The sequence below is a fragment of the Phyllostomus discolor genome, chromosome 9 (genome assembly GCF_004126475.2).
Source record: "Phyllostomus discolor isolate MPI-MPIP mPhyDis1 chromosome 9, mPhyDis1.pri.v3, whole genome shotgun sequence".
In the NCBI taxonomy this organism is placed as follows: domain Eukaryota; kingdom Metazoa; phylum Chordata; class Mammalia; order Chiroptera; family Phyllostomidae; genus Phyllostomus; species Phyllostomus discolor.
In genome coordinates, this window is record NC_040911.2 from 39039703 (window position 1) to 39058501 (window position 18799).

The 18799-nt window shown below is 33.5% G+C and overlaps 1 protein-coding gene across 3 annotated transcripts in view; it reads right to left on the reverse strand.

Moving 5' to 3' along the window:
* MIB1 (mindbomb E3 ubiquitin protein ligase 1) overlaps window positions 1-18799 on the reverse strand; it is a 124865-nt gene that overhangs the window by 16574 nt on the left and 89492 nt on the right. For all 3 annotated transcript variants that reach the window (XM_036009221.1, XM_036009220.1, XM_028523921.2), the window contains 5 exons: window positions 10113-10245; window positions 7370-7456; window positions 5303-5464; window positions 3031-3212; window positions 1089-1281 (listed from right to left, as the gene is read on the reverse strand). In XM_036009221.1, coding sequence (XP_035865114.1) covers window positions 1089-1281; window positions 3031-3212; window positions 5303-5464; window positions 7370-7456; window positions 10113-10245 — 757 coding nt within the window. The remainder of the gene's footprint in view (window positions 1-1088; window positions 1282-3030; window positions 3213-5302; window positions 5465-7369; window positions 7457-10112; window positions 10246-18799) is intronic.

Genomic DNA, 18799 nt, shown 5'->3' on the forward strand with positions numbered 1-18799 from the left:
TCAGTCTTAGAAGGTTCCATATATGAAAATATGTGAAGCACTGGTAAGATAACACCCTTTAAGTCACCACTAGCTAATTCATTAGGAGAATTAGTGCCAGCTCCTCTCTAATTAACAAAGGTTAATGAATAGCTTAGGAGGCATCAAGAGAAAAATGAAAATAAAAAAAGTAGAATGGGAAAAAAGAAGTATAACCTTATAAATGAAATCAAAGAAAACCAATACAGCTTTTGGTTTAAGCTATTCACCATGAGAGAAATCACTTGTGAGAAACTTAAATCTCACTTTACACATGTGCACACACAAATACACACAGAAAAACTAAAATAAGAAAATTATTTCAGTAAATCAAAATGAATACGACTGTACAGTTATGATAACGCACTAGTTACACGGGAAAAGAATGAAACCAGTAACCCAGGAAAGAATAATATTTGTCAAAAAGCAAAAGAGTCAGACAAGATGGAAAGTTCAGAGCGAATAAGAATTTGGCCATCTAATTGCAGGATAATCAAACTTGACTTGCCTCCTGGGAAACTAAACAAAATGAATAGCATCATGTGTGAAGTTTTCTTGCCAAAAATGTTTAAGCTGACCCTAATCAAGCCATTAGATCACCTTCTAGTTTACAGGAAATAAGTGGATGGAGAAACAAATTAGTGCCATGATAAAAGAGTTAAATCCAGAATGTGTAACCTTCTACAAAAAGAAAAAAAAATTGACCAATCTTTTACAAAGATAAATGCAATACAAAATAGTCCATGCAAATATAAAATAGTCCATGCACTAAAAAAAGGGGCAATTTACAAGTAGACAGAATACAAAGTGGAATTAAATACAACTTTAGGCTATAAGGGGCTTTGAAAGCAAAACAGTAGATTACTTTTATTTTTAACTACTATAGTTTATATATAAAGAAGGTAATTTATAAATGGTCTGAATAAATATATAAATTATACATTCCTGTATTTAAAATAGGAAGAACAAAATTAAATAGACACAGAGCATCATATAATCTTTTATTTCATTAATTGTAGTCTCAAAGATCTTCATAAAATGATAAAATAACTGTATTAAAAATATATTACCTTTGTCCTGGACTGAACTTGTTCTTTACAGATAAGGCATTTCTTGACTCGTGGAGAACATAAAGAACAAGTGGCAATATGTCCACATGGGCCAAAAAGAGTATCTCTCTTCATATCTGAGCACACCATACACTCTTCCAAGGTTTCAGAATCATTACTAATCATAGAAGGACTTCGAGAACCTACTTGACCACTAATAAAAGAAAATAAGCCTATCAGAATATTTATATTACAAATACAATAATTAAGATGTTTTTAAAAACATCTAGAGCATCACTAGTATATATAAAAACAGCTTTAGTTATGTTAAAAAATTAAGTTTAATATCTGTATATGAAATAATGCATATTATATTTTTCTATTTATGTACAGCACTGCATCTTTATGTATTTATAGTACTATTCAAATTACAAATTGAACAAGTCCCCATCCAATGGGAAAGGGTGAATTTTCTAGCAAAAAATAAAAAACACTAGTTAAAAATTTTAACAAAAACAGTTTCACACAGAACTTTTTTACCTATATAGAACCAGTTGAGAAAGTCATAGAAGTAAAAAAAAAATCCTAACTACAGTCCATGTTAGTTACCCTAACTACAGACAGGATAAAATGAAGCATCATCAGAGTCCACAACTGACAGGACCCTTTGGAAAATATGTCATTGCAGCAGCTGTTCTGACATTTATTTAAGGGTATCCTTTGGGAGCTAAAATTCTATTATAGGAAGACAGAATACATCCATAAAGATACAAGACACAGAAATACATATATATGACCAACTATAGCTATAGGAAAGGGATATCCTGTTTCTACTACAATATTCAGAAAACTGCAGAACATGTGTGTGGACATTCACATGTGTGCATGCACACACACACACACAAAGTAGTTTCATCTTAGACCCCTGCATTAAAGTTATTACTGTAGTAAACTAACTATATATCTCGCATCTCTATATATTTTAGATGCATTCTGTCATTTTGTAGAATTTCATGCTCCTTAAAGGATACACTTGAAGAAATGTATATAACTCATTATATATCCCTATAACACAGCTCTATGCACAGATTCCAAAGAGATGTCTTTTCACCACTATACAAATTATAAGAGAGGCAAGAGAGCATAAAGGTCAAGGTACAACTACTGAAATGTTCAATGACAAGAACCAGGTACAAAGGGCAATTACAGTTGTACAGCATCATTTGGGTGAAATACTAAAAAGATGTACCTTTTACGAGTCTATTTTTCATAATAAGAAATTTAGTTATATCATAATTTAAATCAGTCACATTTTACATTTAGAAAAGGCGGCACAAATGAAATGATTACTTTTAGCAAAAAAACTCCCAATCAGGAATTGGTTCATACACGTGTTCACTTTTTCAATTCTTCACTGATACTTACTGAGTGCCTATCAGGTACTGTGCAGGCTGCTTGACTATTAAGAGTTTATGTGAGTTGTTGGAGAGCAAGTTAAGTGCGTTTTTTTGGAAGAGTCTATTAAAGTCTTAAATATACGTAACATTAATCACAGCCATTTCACTACTGAGACCTTTACTTATAGATAAATCCCTCTAACATAAAGGAGTACTAGAAGATCAGACTGACTTAGAAAAGTTTCTTAGAACTTATTGTAAATAAAGCATTATATTTAATAATGTACAGAATACAACATGAAGTGAAACATGCTCTCTATAGGAAAATTTTTAAGAAAGAAAGGGTCACCAAAAACAGAGGAAGAGCATGATGTATTACAGAATTTACACTTGAAACTTACATAATTTTATTAACCAATGTCACCCCAATAAGTTTAATTTTAAAAAATAAAAAGGAAAAAAGAGGAAGAGCAAAGCCATTTTCAAGTATTCAAATATTCCATTTTGAAACCACATGATACTTTATGTATAGAATATTAAGTTTCATGATGATAAATAACACTAACCTGACTTTTTCTTTGTGACACTTTGCCAGTGCTTTGCAGAGACTTGGATCAGGACAGAGATCAAGCGGTGATTGACCCTTCTTATTTCGAATGCTAAGGTCAGCACCATTAGCAGCCAAGAAACAGGCAATAGATGCTGCACTCTTCTTCTCTGCCCCTTGGGTACCAAGTCCCATTATTAACTGAAATTAAATGAAAAAGAGTCATTATTTTCCCTTTAGGAAACTTATCAATTCATAGCACCAAATATACAGTGGGGCAAAAATAGGTTTAGAGTTGTATGTCAAACACAGAGTTTACTATTGTATTATTATGTAGTAATTATTGTATTATCTTCCACATGAACTGTAAATCTACTTTGCCACACCTTGTATATATACATATATAATGTATATGTATATATGGATGTATGTATGAATGATACATAAAAATGCATGTCTGGTAAGAACTTACAAACTACACAGTTATGGTGGACTTTTATAAATTGCAGTCCTCACATCTATTCCCTTCCTCTGTAGTCCTGATTTGCTCAGGCATATAGTTTGAGGACTGGCATACTCCACTTTCAGAGGTGAATCAATGATGGCTCAAACCAGTCAGATATCAGCCTGTGTGATTAGTTCAGGGATGACACACAACCTAAATCAGGCCAATTAAGGTCAATAAAACTCAAGAACAGGGTTTCTGATTGAGGTATTAATGAAACAGTACTTTCCCTTCTATTCAATTTGGTTCCTGAGCTGCTAGCAACCAACTCAAAACAATGAGGGGAGAGATAAGTGAGAAAGAGCCAATACCTAGGAGTTGAACCAAGAAATGGAGAATGAGACAAATCAGGTTCTGAGATAATCTGAACTATCGATTCAAACATCTTACCTGAAAATGGTCAGAATAACTGTTAACATTCATGGAGTCTCTACTATAAACCAAGAACTATTTCAAGCACTTTCCCCATGAATAAATTAATACAATCTTCACAACCTTACAAAGGTAGTTACTCCCTTCCCCTCATTTTAAATTAAGAAAATATGATGCAAACTGGAGTTAGAGAATTTACCCATGGTCATATAAAAAGGCAGCAATTCTCAAACACTTTGGTCTTAGAACCCCTTTACACTCTTAAAAACAATTCTAAAATTCATATGGAAAGGTGAAAGACTTAGAACGAACAACTCTGGAGAAGAAGAAAGTGAGAGGATTTGTATATCTGACTTCAACATTTATTATAAAGCTACAGTAATCAAGTCAGCAGGTTGCCATCACATAGCTAAAGACATAAATCAATAGCTAAAGACATATCAACAGAACAGAGTATCAGATCCACAAAGGCTTCACAAATATAGATAAATGATTTTGGATAAGCATACAACAGGTGATTGAGTATAAAAAGATACTCTTTTCCACAAATAGTACTGAATTACTGGATATCCACAAGCAGAAAAAAATGAATTTTATATATATACATATATATATATATATGTATATATATATATATATAGAATGAGTGCAGAATGTGAAGCAATATAGTTAGCTCTGAATTATATATATATATATATATATATATATATATATATATATAATTCAAAATGAATCACAGACCTAAAAATAACAGTTAAAACATTATAGACTTTTAGTACAAAACAGAAGAAAATCTTATTAACTTTGAGTTTGGCAAAGATTTCTCAGATTGAACACAAGAAACTGAGAAACGATGAAAAAATAGTTACTCAAATGTTAAGAGCTTCTGCTCTTAAAACACTGTTTAAAGAATGCAGACAAGCCACAGGCTGTGAGAAAACATGTGCATAATATCACATATCTAATAAAGAACTTGCATTCAGATTTTATAACAACTCTCGAAACTCAATACTAAGAAAACACTCAACAAAATAATGAATAATAGTATGAACAAACATTCACCAAACAGACATGGGTGGCAAAAAAGCCCATGAATAGGCATTCAATATCACTGGTCACTAGGGAAATGCAAACTAAACCACAACAAATACCACAATACATCTATTTGAAGAGCTAAAGTTAAAAAAGAAGAACCAAGCAACTTCTAGGAAGAATGTGAAGCAATATAGTTAGCTCTGACTAGTATTTAGTGCATAAATTAAATTTCTACATATATAGCTCTGATAAAATATTTTATCAGATACAAGCTAAATCAGCCATAAACATAAGATCTTGCACTGAATGATGTTCCATATCAGTAGTCAATAGGAAAATGACTTCCAGTGGTACTGAAATAAAAATTATCTTTACTCACTGTGTTTTTGGATGGCTCCCAGGCAGCATCAACCTTTCCCACATCTTGCATATCTTGCAGCTGACGTAGCTGAGATAAGGTATGGTGCCTCAGAGCTTCATGCAAAGGAGTATCCCCATCCTTATCCTGAATATCTAATTTAGCACCTGCTCGGACCAAAAGCTAAAAGAGAAAGACATCTCATTTTGCTAAAGTATCCTCACCCACAAGAAATTACAACATATATAAAATAACTCAGAGAGCCTACCTACCTGAAGGGGCTGCCACTAAAGCTAATAATTCCTAAGTATTTGCTTGCTACTACTCTAACAGCCCTGTGGCTCCTTACAAATAGTGATGACTTCTAGTTATTCAAATATACTGAATTAAAGAAAACAGAAGGAAATGAGAACCAATGTATTGTTTAATTCATTGACTGTAAGATCAAGGTAACTGGGGGAAAATTAAGATGTTTTTTCCTAATTTCAAACATGTGAGGTGGAATACTTTACTTACAAAAGGACCAACCCATAATGTTCAAAATTCTTCTATTATTTAAACAAACAAGGAGAAGTTATTTTTCATTCCATTATCTTTGCTCAATTTTGTCCAAGTGTATACACATAAGGGAAGTCCAAATATCAAAGATAAATCAAGAATTTTTAGAAAGAAGGATTTTAAAGGACAATAAATGTGAAGTTTGCTAAACTACAACAAAATTTAGAACTGATGTATTTCAATAGATATTTTTAAGTAGTAAATATAACTTTATTTAAGACGTTGCTTATGGTGCTTGTTTTTCTTTTTAATCCTCACCCAAGGACATTTTCCCATTGCTTTTTAGAGAGAGAGGAAGGAAGAGAGAGAAACTTTGATGTGAGAAACATTGACTGGTTACCTCCCATACATGCCCCAACCAGGGATGAAACCCGCAACCTAGGTATGTGCCCTCACTGGGAATTGAACCTGCAACATTTCCGTGTATGGGACAATGCTCCAACCAACTGAGCCACACTGGCCAGAGCAACACTTTGCTTATGGTACTTTGACAGTTTTCTTAATCCTTTCTACAAATGCTACCAAAGTACACAGACCCAATCTCAGACATATAGTCTTAACTGTTCTGGCAAATTGTTATTTGTTTACCTGGTTTTACTTCATTACAAAAAGGTAACACAGAATATCATTCCAGAGAAGTGTTTCTCAAATTTGAATGTGTATCAAAATAATCTGGAAGGCTTGTTAAAACAGATCACTGCTAATGCCCACCCCTGGAAGTTCAGATTTGTTTGGTCTGAGGTGAGGCCCAAGAATTTACTTTTCTATTTTCTACTAAGGTCACAAGGGATGCTGATGCTGTGGGTTCAGTGGCCAAATTTTAAGAATCACTGCTCTATCAAAAAATTAAAACAGATAATCTTTCAAATATTTTGTCTGGAATCACCAGATTAGTAAAATACATTTATTTCAGCTTCTTTGGAATCTGTCAGCCAATGTCCAGCCAAAGCTTTTAATTACAGTTCAGTCTCAATTATATATTAAGAGGTAATGTACTTTTTAAAAAATCCTCATCCAAGGACATGCTTATTGATTTGAAAGAGAGGGGAAGGGAGGGAGAGAAAGAGAAAAACACTGATGTGAGAAAGAAACAATGATCAGGTTGCTTTCCAGACATGTCCCAACCAGGGACCAAACCCACAACCTAGGCATGTGCCCTGACCAGGAACTGAACCCATGACCTTTCAGTTTACTGGACAACGCTCCAACTCACTGAGCTACACCAGCCAGAACAAGAGGGAGTGCCCTTTTTAAAAACTAATTTATATGTTATTTTGAAATTCTCTGATTTAATATTCTGGGAATTCACAAATCAGGCAACAAAAGTATAAAAATTTTGAGTATCAGAATTTTAAGTTTTTCCCTACTATAAATGAAGCTGATATAAAAGAGTCTAAAATCATAACATTTACATATAACTATATGCTTCTTGAGAAATCTAACAATACGTTTAATTTTCAAAACATTCTAGAAATCTGGTTAAAATACAATACCACTATAAAGTAAGATTCACGTGAGTAAACACTTTACCCTAACAATCTGCGTGTGTTGTCGTTCCACAGCAAGATGTAGGGCCGACTGTTGATTTACATTCTGGATATCCAGGTTTGCATTACCCTGAAAAAAAAAAAAACCCAAAGTTTACAAAGTTAAACTTGGACAACAGTGAAAAACACTAAAACTGTAACTCTTTAGGAGTAGTAAATAACACTGAATTCTGTTGACCACTTTCCACTCCTCTAGCTGCTGGGATATGTTCTCATATGGTAACAGTTGCAGGTAATACAGGAAGAATTAAAAGGGCAGCAAACTTTCTGAAGTAAAACAGCAAGTTTGAAATATAAGCACAGATCCTTTTCAATCTCCATTACAAAGCAATGGAGATAATCAGCACCTTTTAACTGTAAATATTTCCTGAAAAGTTTTATGAATCAGTCTTCATATGGGATTTAGACATACTTTCATGATCTAACAAGGTCACTTCCTTTTGCTGCATAATTGAGCTTTTCCACTTTCAGTGAAAAGGAACTTTGCTTGAGGGTGAGAAGACAACACTTAATTAGTATACAAAAATACATACAAAGGAAGAGCAGAATGTCCCACCTGAGTCCTGGGATAGCTAAAGGACTAAGGACTGTATGAGAACAGCTGAAGTCATGGATAGAGGAGAGGGACTGAGAAGTAAAAGCAATGAACTTGGCATCAGGAAACCAACATTCAAGTGTCACTTACAAGCTTTGTGAAATGAACTTAAGCAAGCATTATACCATTTTATGCCTATTTTCTCAGATCCAAAATGGTAATAGTACAACCTATTTCACAGGGTTAAAAAAATATATACAAAACTGCCTAACACAATATCTAGCATAATACATTTTTTTTAAAGAAAGGAAATTAAGAAAAAGACTACAAGTTCAGAAGATAAACTTTATCATTCTGTTTATGTCTTAGAACCATTTATGCTAATTATAACTCTGATGCCTAACTGTGCCCTTTCTTTGAGCATCAGATAGAGCTGAAACTCCAGTAATGCTATGACATTTTCTGGCAAATGTAATTTGTTTATTGTTTATGTTTCTTTGAGTGAATGATGAGGTACCTAATCTCAGCTTGTTTTCTTATCCTGTCTGTTCTCATATAAATGCACAAAGTAAGGAACTTCCTTTTCAAGTTTACTGAACTTTTCCATCATTTAGATTTTCCAAAGTAATATGCATTGTATGGATGTACCACAATTTGTTTGTCCAGGCACTAGCTGATGAACATTTGGCTTGCTTCCCATTTGGGACTATTATAAATAAAGCTGCTACAACTATTTAGTATGATGAGTATCTGTGTGGGTATGTACCCAAGGGATACATACCCAGAGTGGGATTGCTGGGTTGTATAGTGAAAATATGCTTAACTTTATAAAAACTGCCAAATTGTTTTTCACAATGGCTCCTTTGAAAAACCACTAGCAATGTTTGTATATTCTAACTGTGTCACATCCTAATCATCACTTGGTTTTTCTGGCCTTTTAAATTTAATCATTGTAATTGATGATTAGTAACATCTCAATGTGATTATATAATGTTTCCCTAATGACCAACTGTAATTTAAGCAATGTCACAGGATATATGGTCAATATACTAAAAAAATTATATTTTACACACTAACAATAAACAATTATACAATGAAATTTTAAAACAATCAATTTACAATAGCATCAAAACTTAAAGATAGATACAATATGTGCAAGAACAATTGAAATCCCAAAAGACTTTTTAATAGAAACTAACAGTCTGATTCTTAAATATAAATGGACAATCAAAAGATATAGAATATTAAAACAATTCTGAGAAAGAAGAACAAAGTTGGAAGACTTACTCTCACTGATTTCAAGTCTTACAATAAAGCAACAACAAGGCAGTGCAGTATTGGCTTAAGGGCTGTCATTTAGATCAGAATGAAAAAGAATGTATCATAACTTACATTACTTCTAAGAGAATTAATTATAATAACAAAAGCTTAAAATGTCAGAGGAAAGGTAGTTTAACTTTTGAACTATTTCTTTATTCAAACTTGTGTCGTTTATGGAGGGTATATCTTATGATCTGGGGCTTAATTACACATAAAGTACCATCTCCTACATTCTTCTGCTATTTCATCTTCTTAACTGTAAATTCCTTTAAGTCAGGGATGAAAGATAATTCTTTGATAACTTCCATGCTTCCATATGGCGTATACTTGACTGAAGCATTTTAAAAATTTGCTGAATATACCAAAACATCATAAAACTGCAATAAATAGGTTCCAAAAAAATTCAGCCATAAAAATTTATTTCTAAGATGAATGAAATGACTAAAGTGAGCATGTCCTACTATCCAGGCTACAGGTTCTGGGAATCCAGCAGTAATCATTAACTGAATACCCAGATCCTGGCTTCAACCTGGTGTTACTTGATGGGAACTGGCCATACCAGCTTAGATATCAATATGATGGTTCTTGGTCCTGTGGCTTATTGATACTTCCACAACAATGGCTGTGATTCTGGGAAATCCCTTTTAGCTGATGCTCACTTCATTGGACCAATCCAGGAAGGCGGTGCAGAGAGGTACAAACACACCCACACACACCCTTCCCTCCATTTAACAATGAGTGGTTATGCAAAGACTGAATGTTCACTATTTCTGAATTTGCATCATCATGGGATTTTACTGTAATATACTAGAGGTAGTTGATGAACTAATAAATAAATGGATGGCAATGATCTTTTAATTGGTTTTCCTACCTGATGTACCAACAATTCAGCCACTTCCACATGATTATTAAGGGCAGCTAGATGCAAGGCAGTATAACCATCATCTTTCTTCTCATCCACAATCCATGGTCTTGGTAATTTAGAGAGTAAAACACGCATTGCACTGAAAATCAAATTTATGTTATTTTGATATTTACATAATTTGACATTTAATTATTTGTTTTTGGAGAAAACTATTTTTAGCAACTTTTGAAGTCAAATGAAAACAACCCTTTTTAAAGAGAATTATACATATAGACAAAGAAAAACTCAACTTTTCTAAGTCTCAAGTATACACTTTTTGATAATTTAAGAGGTAAACAAACTGTCACTGATTGGAGAATAGAAATCAAGATAGAATGGAAAGAATCATACTACCTAAAATGAAACTATATATAAGGCCATAGTAATCAAAACAGTATGGTATTGGCATAAAAATAGACACATTAGATCAATGGCACAGGATACAGAGACCAGAAATAAACTCACCTTTACAGTCAATTAATATTTGACAAAGGAAGTAAGCATATATAATGGGCTACAGATAGTTTATTCAATAAATGGTGTTGGGAAAATTGAACAGATGTGTGCAGAAAAATGAAACTAGACCACCTTGTTACACCACACACAAGGATAAATTCAAAATGGACTAAAGACAAATGTTAGACCCAAAAACATAAAAATCCTAGAATAAAACACAGACAGCAAAATCTTGGACATTGCTCATAGCAATATATTATCAGATATATCTCCTTAGGCAAAGGTAACAAAATAAAAAAAATAAGCAAATGGGACTTCATCAAACTAAAAAGATTTTGCACATCAAAGGAAAACATCAACAAAATAACCCTCAGAATGGGAGAACATATACTCCAATACATCTAATAAAGGATTAATATCTAAAATTTATAAAGAACTTACAAAACTCAATGCCAAAAACACAAGCAACCCAATTAAAAAATGGGCAAAGGGCCTGAATAGACACTTATCCAGAAAGGACATATAAATGGCCAATACACATATAAAAAGATGCTCAATATCACTCATCATCAGAGAAACGCAAATCAAAACCACAATGAGATGTCACCTCATACCTGTCAGAATGGCTACCATCAATAAATCAACAAACAACTGCTGGTAAGGATGTGAAAAAAGGGGAACCCTTTGCACTGTTGGTGAGAATGCAGCCTGGTGCAGCCACTGTGGAAAGCACTATGGAGATACCTCAAAATCAAAATGTTAAAAATGGAAATGCCTTATAACCCAGCCATCCCACTTCTGGGAATACATCCAAAGGAACCCAAAACACTAATTCGAAAGAGCAAAAGCAGCCCTATGTTCACTGCAGTGTTATTTACAATAGCTGAAACATCGATCAGTTGTCTCCTGTATGCACCCAGACATGGCATCGAACCTGCTACCTAGGTAATATGCCCTGATCCAGAACTGAACCCACAACCTTTTTAGTGTACCGGACAACACTCCAACCAACTGAGCCACTCAGCCAGGGCTGACCCAGATTTTTAATGGGGAAAAGTACTCATACAACATTATACTTCTAAACATTTGGACTTGACATAATCATGATGCTAATGCCATACATTATTACACATTTGGCCAGGCAATACACAGAATTTATAGGAGTTTTATGATTCTTTGACAGCTTTAAAGATGCAAGTATTAAATCATGTCAAAAGTTTTATTAAAAATAAGATATACTTTTAAAAAATAATGTAAACACATTAATTTAAATAAAAAATGTGATATACATTAAGAAATTGCAGAATAAATTGTAAGCTATTTGGTAGAGGGACAAAGAGATAAAAAGGAGTAAGGCAGAACACAGTTCTCCATTATAACCTTTGTGGTAGTATTTGAGTTAAATACATACATATTAATTTTATAAAAATATTTGTTAAAACACTAATATTTAAACTTACTGTATTAAAAATTTCTTAATTTGCCACTTTACCCTTGTAGGCAAGATATATGTTACGAGTTTTAAATTATAAAGTGTGGTTCATGTTAATTCAATCCCGTTTTTTATTAGTCACATTATTAAACATTTTCTATATTTCTGAAAAGCTGATTCTTATGGAACCACATTTCCTACCATCTCCCAGTTTCAGAGGTACATTCCCATATTACACTACCAAAAACTCAGGAGTGACTCCCCATTTGAGTACAAGGTGCCTGCTGAGCTGGGGCAAGCCATTACTTCCGGTCTTGCATTTCCCAAGTGAACAAGCTAGGGAAAGCTACAGTCCCTCAGAAAGGAAAGCCAATGGGCCAGAAAGTTATTAAGACATTTAAACAAAAAATATATTTGTATTCTTATAAGCCTATTGCCTCTCTGCTCTCTCATTTACTTCACTGTCTTTTTACTTTTAACTCTCTTTGTACAATATGTGTAATTAAACTGTCAGAACAGGGAACAGTAGCAATTTCAGGCTACTGTTGGAAATGATAAAAACAATCCTAGCCCCTTCTAGATCACATTCTACAAGTAAATTAAATTCTACAATTAAATTAAAATTCTAATGTTAAAATGCAAAATTCACATTTTTAGAGCACAAGATTTTATTGCAGAATAAATGTTAGTCCCATTTACATACATGTTGTAAATTATACTATAGAATAACCATATGAAAATAACCGTGTTCCTTTTAAGCAATCCTGAGATTAAGAAATATATCACAAAAATAAAAGTTGATAGAAATTTGACATTAGTTAATATAAATGACTCAGTTTAAACTTATTAAAAATGTATTATAATACTAGCAAGGTATTTTAGAGAGAAATGATAATTTCAGATTTCCCATAGAAGCAGTGTTATATTGGCAAATGAGTGAATACATCAGGTCAGACAATAGTTAATTAAGTAAGTGCAACATACAGATAACAAACAACTACAGAAAAAGAGATCTGTAAAAGGAGAGAACCAGAAGTCCAACTGGAATAAAAATATATTTTTTTTACAATAGAAAAGATTAAAATATGTCTTTTTCTAAAAAAAGTAATGACTGGTTTAGGAAAGTGAAGAAATAGTTTCTATGAAGCTGGGAGAAAAAAGTGAGAAAAAGAATTTGTTGTGTATAGGCAGCATTATCCAACAGAGAAAGTTCCTGGACAAGCAACCTAAGTATTCCAAGTTGCCTTCCAGTGGAATCAGAAAAATGCTGTGTTTAGTACACTATTATATGAAAGCTATCACAGGTTGATGATAGCATCCACTAAGATCATCCCACCAATTGTCTTGCTCACCAATCAATTTCCAATTTTAATTTAGCTTTTCATAGATTTACTTTTCCCCTAGCAGGGGGGAAAAAAGCTACTGATCAGATGCTGTGAATACTACCATCCACTTAACAAGAATATTTCTTTCTGTAAATAGCACTGGCATGTTGACTCACACATCACTGTCTTACAAATTAATTAATATTATTCTAATTATTCTGAAGTCTAATTATAATTACTCTGGATCTTTAAGGCTAAGGTCCGTACTCTGACCTTATGAAGCCCCAACTGCACATTCTCACCCATAATCTGTTTCATATCTCCAACTGCAACAAATGGTCATGATTCATATCTAATACCAGAACTTCCATAGACATCTCCATAAAATATTGTAAGGTTGCTATGAAAATTAAACAAGATAATATAGGTAAAATGTTTAGTACTCTTTAATGTAATAATTATGACAACTCAAAGATTATAAACCTGTACCTTACAGAGTAAAAACTCCCCCCTTTTTTTCCTCTTCCCAATGTTCTTCCTATATTCTTGATTTTGGTTAATCTTATTACCATTTAACCAGCTACCCAAGTCACAAACCAGGAATCATTCCAGACCTTTCCCTCCCTTATTACTACTACATTCAATTTGTCCTATATATTTTCCCTTTTAAAACTAAAACAATTCTTCCTCACAGGACCAAATGTACTTTTAGACAGGCTTTCACTGCTTTAAACATTTATAACAGCCCCCTTCCAAAACCTACTCTCTATAACATCCCCATACAAATCTGGACTTTCACAATTGTCACAAATTCAAAATTATCAGCATTCAAATTTTAAAAAGCTTCTTTTTAAATAACTAAATCTTAAGACTGGTCCTTATAAAAATTCTCTAAAATACAGTTTCTCACCTTAAAATACTTTTAAAAGTACATGAGGCTAAACTTAATATTTTGTTGATAACTGAGCAAAATCAACTCCTGATTAACTGGTATAAGATGAGGAGAAACACTGCAGATAGCCCCAAATCAAAGTGAATGCAAAAGTCAATTGTCAGCTAGCCAGGAGTGCACAGATTAATTATTGTGGTTACTGTTTTTAAATAAACTTTTTATTTTAGAACCATTTTATATTTACAGAAAATTGTGGAGATAATACAGAGAGTTCCTCACCCCTACTGTTAACGTTTTACATTAGTATGGTACATTTGTTATAAATAATAAACCAACCACCAGTATTATTAACTAAGGTCCATTTAATGTACATTTTCTGCTCCAGGATACCACATTACTGTCATGTCTCCTTTGGCTCCCCTTGGCTGTGACAGTTTCTTGGACCTTCCTTGTTTTTGATGACTTTGACAGTTAAGGAATACTAATCAGATATTTGCAGAATGTTTCTCAGTTGGAAATCATTGGATGTTTTTCACATTACTACTCTGAGGCTGTAAGTTTTGGGAAGGAAAGTCACAAAGGTAAAGTGCCATTTCATCACATCACATCAAGGATGTATATTATCAACATGATTTATCACTGTTGATGTTCACCTTGACAATCCGGCTGAGGCAGTGTTTGGCAGGTTTTTCCACTGTACAATAATCCTTTTTCCCTCTTTCTGTACTACAGAATACTATACTATACTATATACTCATTGGAAAGAAGTCACTATGCACAGCCTACACTTAAAAAGTGGAAAGTTATGCTCTATTTCCTTCAGGATGGAGTAGCAACATAAATTAAGTTGAAATTATTCTACAATAGAAATTTGGGGTATATTAATTTTAATAGAAACCTATAACCCTCTAATCTTAATTAGAAAGCTGCTAATTAATATTAATTCCTGACCTGCCTACCACCTACCCTGCAAAAAACAAACAAAAACAAATAATACAAAGCTTCAAGAGAAGAGCTGATCTTACAAAGCTGCAAGGTGAGCTTAAGGGAAAGTAGTACCCACACCCTCACATTAAGACCAGCTACGAGTGGCTTGTTTCCTTTTTGTCCATGGGGTAAATAATCATAAGAATCCACAATATAACCATGAAGATCCAATTGCAGGCTGTTCCCTGCAGCTCCTGAAGTTATTAAGAAGAGACTGGTATTATGCTGCAAGAACTGAGGTCCATAGAATTGCCAGGATGAGAGTGGTACAGGCTCAAAAAATCAATAACTTTATTAAGCCAACAGACTCTCACCTGTGGAGCACAGTATATGAAATATTGAGATATTGAGATATTTTTCCCTAATGCTCAAACACTCTTTTTTATTTCTCAATCTGGTTGTTTCCCAAGAGGTTAAGGACATGGATGGTTTTAAGATAAGATCTTACTACCAGTTAAGCAGGCATTTGTGAACAGTGCCAAAGAAGCATTAAGTTCCAGAACAACTAATAGTGGAGCCTAGCATAATCCCTGGCACATGGCAATACTCAAACGTCTGCTGAATGATGAACAAATGAGCAGAGGGGACAAGCAGCTGTCTGCGGTGGTATGTGATAGTCAAATGGCTCTGGGTCCATTTTTAGGGCCTGCCATTCTTTGCAATCTATCTTCAGAAATAGGCAACATTTTTCCAAATAAACCATAGGAGTTAAACTATAAAGGTTACATATTAGTATTACTTAATATGAAAGACATTAGAATAGCACTATAGCACATATAAGGTGTTCAATAAATGCTTGCTAAGTTAATGAACAATCCACCAAACAACAGTTAAAGAATGTTAGTCCAGAATCCATAAAGGGACTCATTAACAAAACTGATCAATCCCAAGCAGAAGTCTTGTTGGGCATGTTAAAAGCAGGTTAGCATGTAACAATCTCAACACATTTTTGTTCAATGCATACCCTTATCTGAATGGATACAGACAAGTCTAGGAGAATATAAACCAAAATGCTATTCATAGTAATCACTTTAATAAATTAATATAGATGGTTTTTGTTAGAGAAATAGATTAAAGAACTACAGGGAATAGGCATCACTTAAATGTTTTTTCCTTTTATTGATTGTAGAGAGAGGGAAAAGAAGGGAAGAAGAGAGAGAAAGAAATATCGATGTGAGAGGGAAACACTGATGGATTGCCTCTCATACACACCCTGACCAGGGACCTGGCCTGCAACCCAGGCATGCCCTGACTGGGAAACAAACTGGTGACCTTTGGTGTGCAGGATGGTGCCCAGCCAACTAAGCCACACCAGTCAGGGTTACTTAAATGTATTTTTTTAATTCTGTTTTTGCTGTGCTTTTTTTGTTCTCACAAATTCTTTTTTGACAGATACTATAATTAAAAAGTTCAATAATTTAGCTTAAATTTATTAACTAGGAAGTTGGTAGTATAGTAGAATTTAGTTCAAAATGAGAAAGAGAGAGATAATGCAATGACAATAAAAACTGCAGAAGAGTTGTACAGGTGTGTAACTTGATCATTCTTAAAATAAAGACAACTAAAATTATCTCTTAAATGACCAGTAAATCCTATTTCTCCTCCTTTGCTATAAAGCAGGGAACCTCATTTTACTTATCTTTATATCCCCTTTGTATACCTAGTATAAGAAGCTCAAAGTTGTGTTGAATGGAACGAATAAACAGTCAAATAAACAATCATCTTTCTGAATATACTGAAGGAGGGATGTTAGCAACATTGTATTTTTGGTGTATGCTTCAGTCCCAAAGAGTGGTGGGTGATCACTGATTACCACTGATTTCATTATTACAAACCAGAGCAGCAACAAGGAAGGCATAATGGTGAGGAGCTGGGAAGTCTGCAGCAAAACCACCTGGGTTCAAATTCTGGCACTAGCAAACTGAATGGCTGGTGACCTGAGTAGACAATACTTAACTTCTATGCCTTAGTTTCCTCATCCATAAAATGTTAGAAGAATCACAAATACTATTTCATAGGGTTATTATGAAAATTAAAAAGAGCTTAGAAAAGAAGCTTTTAATACATTAAAAGAGTACAATTTAATACATTATATAAGTGTTTGCTGGAATAAAAAGTAGGGTGAAGGGGAAGCCCTGATTGGTGTGGCTCAGTAGGATGGGCGTCATACTACAAACTGAAAAGTTGCCGGTTTGATTCCCAGTCAGGGCCTACACCTGTTGTCAGCCAGGTCCCACATTTGGGGAGTGCAAGGGGCCATCAATAGATGTCTCTCTCTCACACATCAATGTTTCTCTCCCTCATATGGGGTAATTTAGACACCCGAAAATGAACCTACTTTATACTCTGAGACATGTGTCATCATCTCACAATAGGCATAAAATCATTTCAATATCTAGGAAGAGCTGAGTCTTTAAAATTACCAAATACTTACAGAAGCTTTATGTCAGTGTTTTTAAAAGAGCCATCCAAAATAATTAAACTGCTATGGTATTAAATGTTAAAGACAAAAACAGTGTGAAGGACAACTACCCTTGTAAGAAAAGAAAACAAGCTTAGGCCCTGGTTAGTGTGGCTCAGTGGATTCAGTGCCAGCCTCTGAACTAAAGAGTTGCCAGTTCAATTCCTGGTCTGGGTTGTAGACCAGATTCCCAGTGAGGGGTCACATGAGAGACAATCACACATTGATGCTTCTCTCCCTCTCTCTCTCCCTTCCCCTCTCTAAAAATAAATAAAATCTTAAAAAAAAATGAGCTTAGAGTATTGATAATGGTTTTTCTTTATTCTTAATACTTAAGAGAATATGTTTGAATTAAGAACAAGGTATAGTTGGCTCCTTGTGGATATTTTTAGGTTCATAAGATCTCAAATTTTATCTCCACAGGTTTAATGGACTTGATGTTATAATATTTTTCTCCTTGGTTAAAATAAATAAATTTTAATCTTAAATTATTGTGAATATGCTATTAAAATTTAGAGCAAAAGCATTTTTCCTTTGAGACATACACTATGTGCCAAAGTTATAGATAGGTTAATATCTATTTTAGTCTGCAATAAAATGTGAACTGATCATGCCTAAATGATATTTCAAAAAAATTAAAAAGAAATGGCAATGTAGAAGGGAGAAAAACAGCACTTCACATTTGAATATGAAATAGAATTTAATAATAAAATGCATGTTAATAGTGATATATGTATATATAGTTTCAATATAAAAGTGCACAATTACTCAAAAGCATTCCTGGTCCTGTTTTTCACTTAAGCACTACAAGAAAATTAACTAAAATTGACACAATTAAATTTTAAGCAGCATTTCAAAGATTTCATTTACACACTACTCCCTCCTTCCTTAATGATCAATCTCCACCTTCAATATACAGGGTTCTACTTAACATTTCTACATATTTTCCATTCAAATATTATTCATTAAATTTAAAAAGCATGTATAGCAACAACTAGCTCTAAAGGTAACACTACAAAATCCCTTCAGACCTCTAGCTACATAAAATGTCCTTATCCCTAATATTTGTAACCAACAAAAAAATCAGGTTATGAAATATAA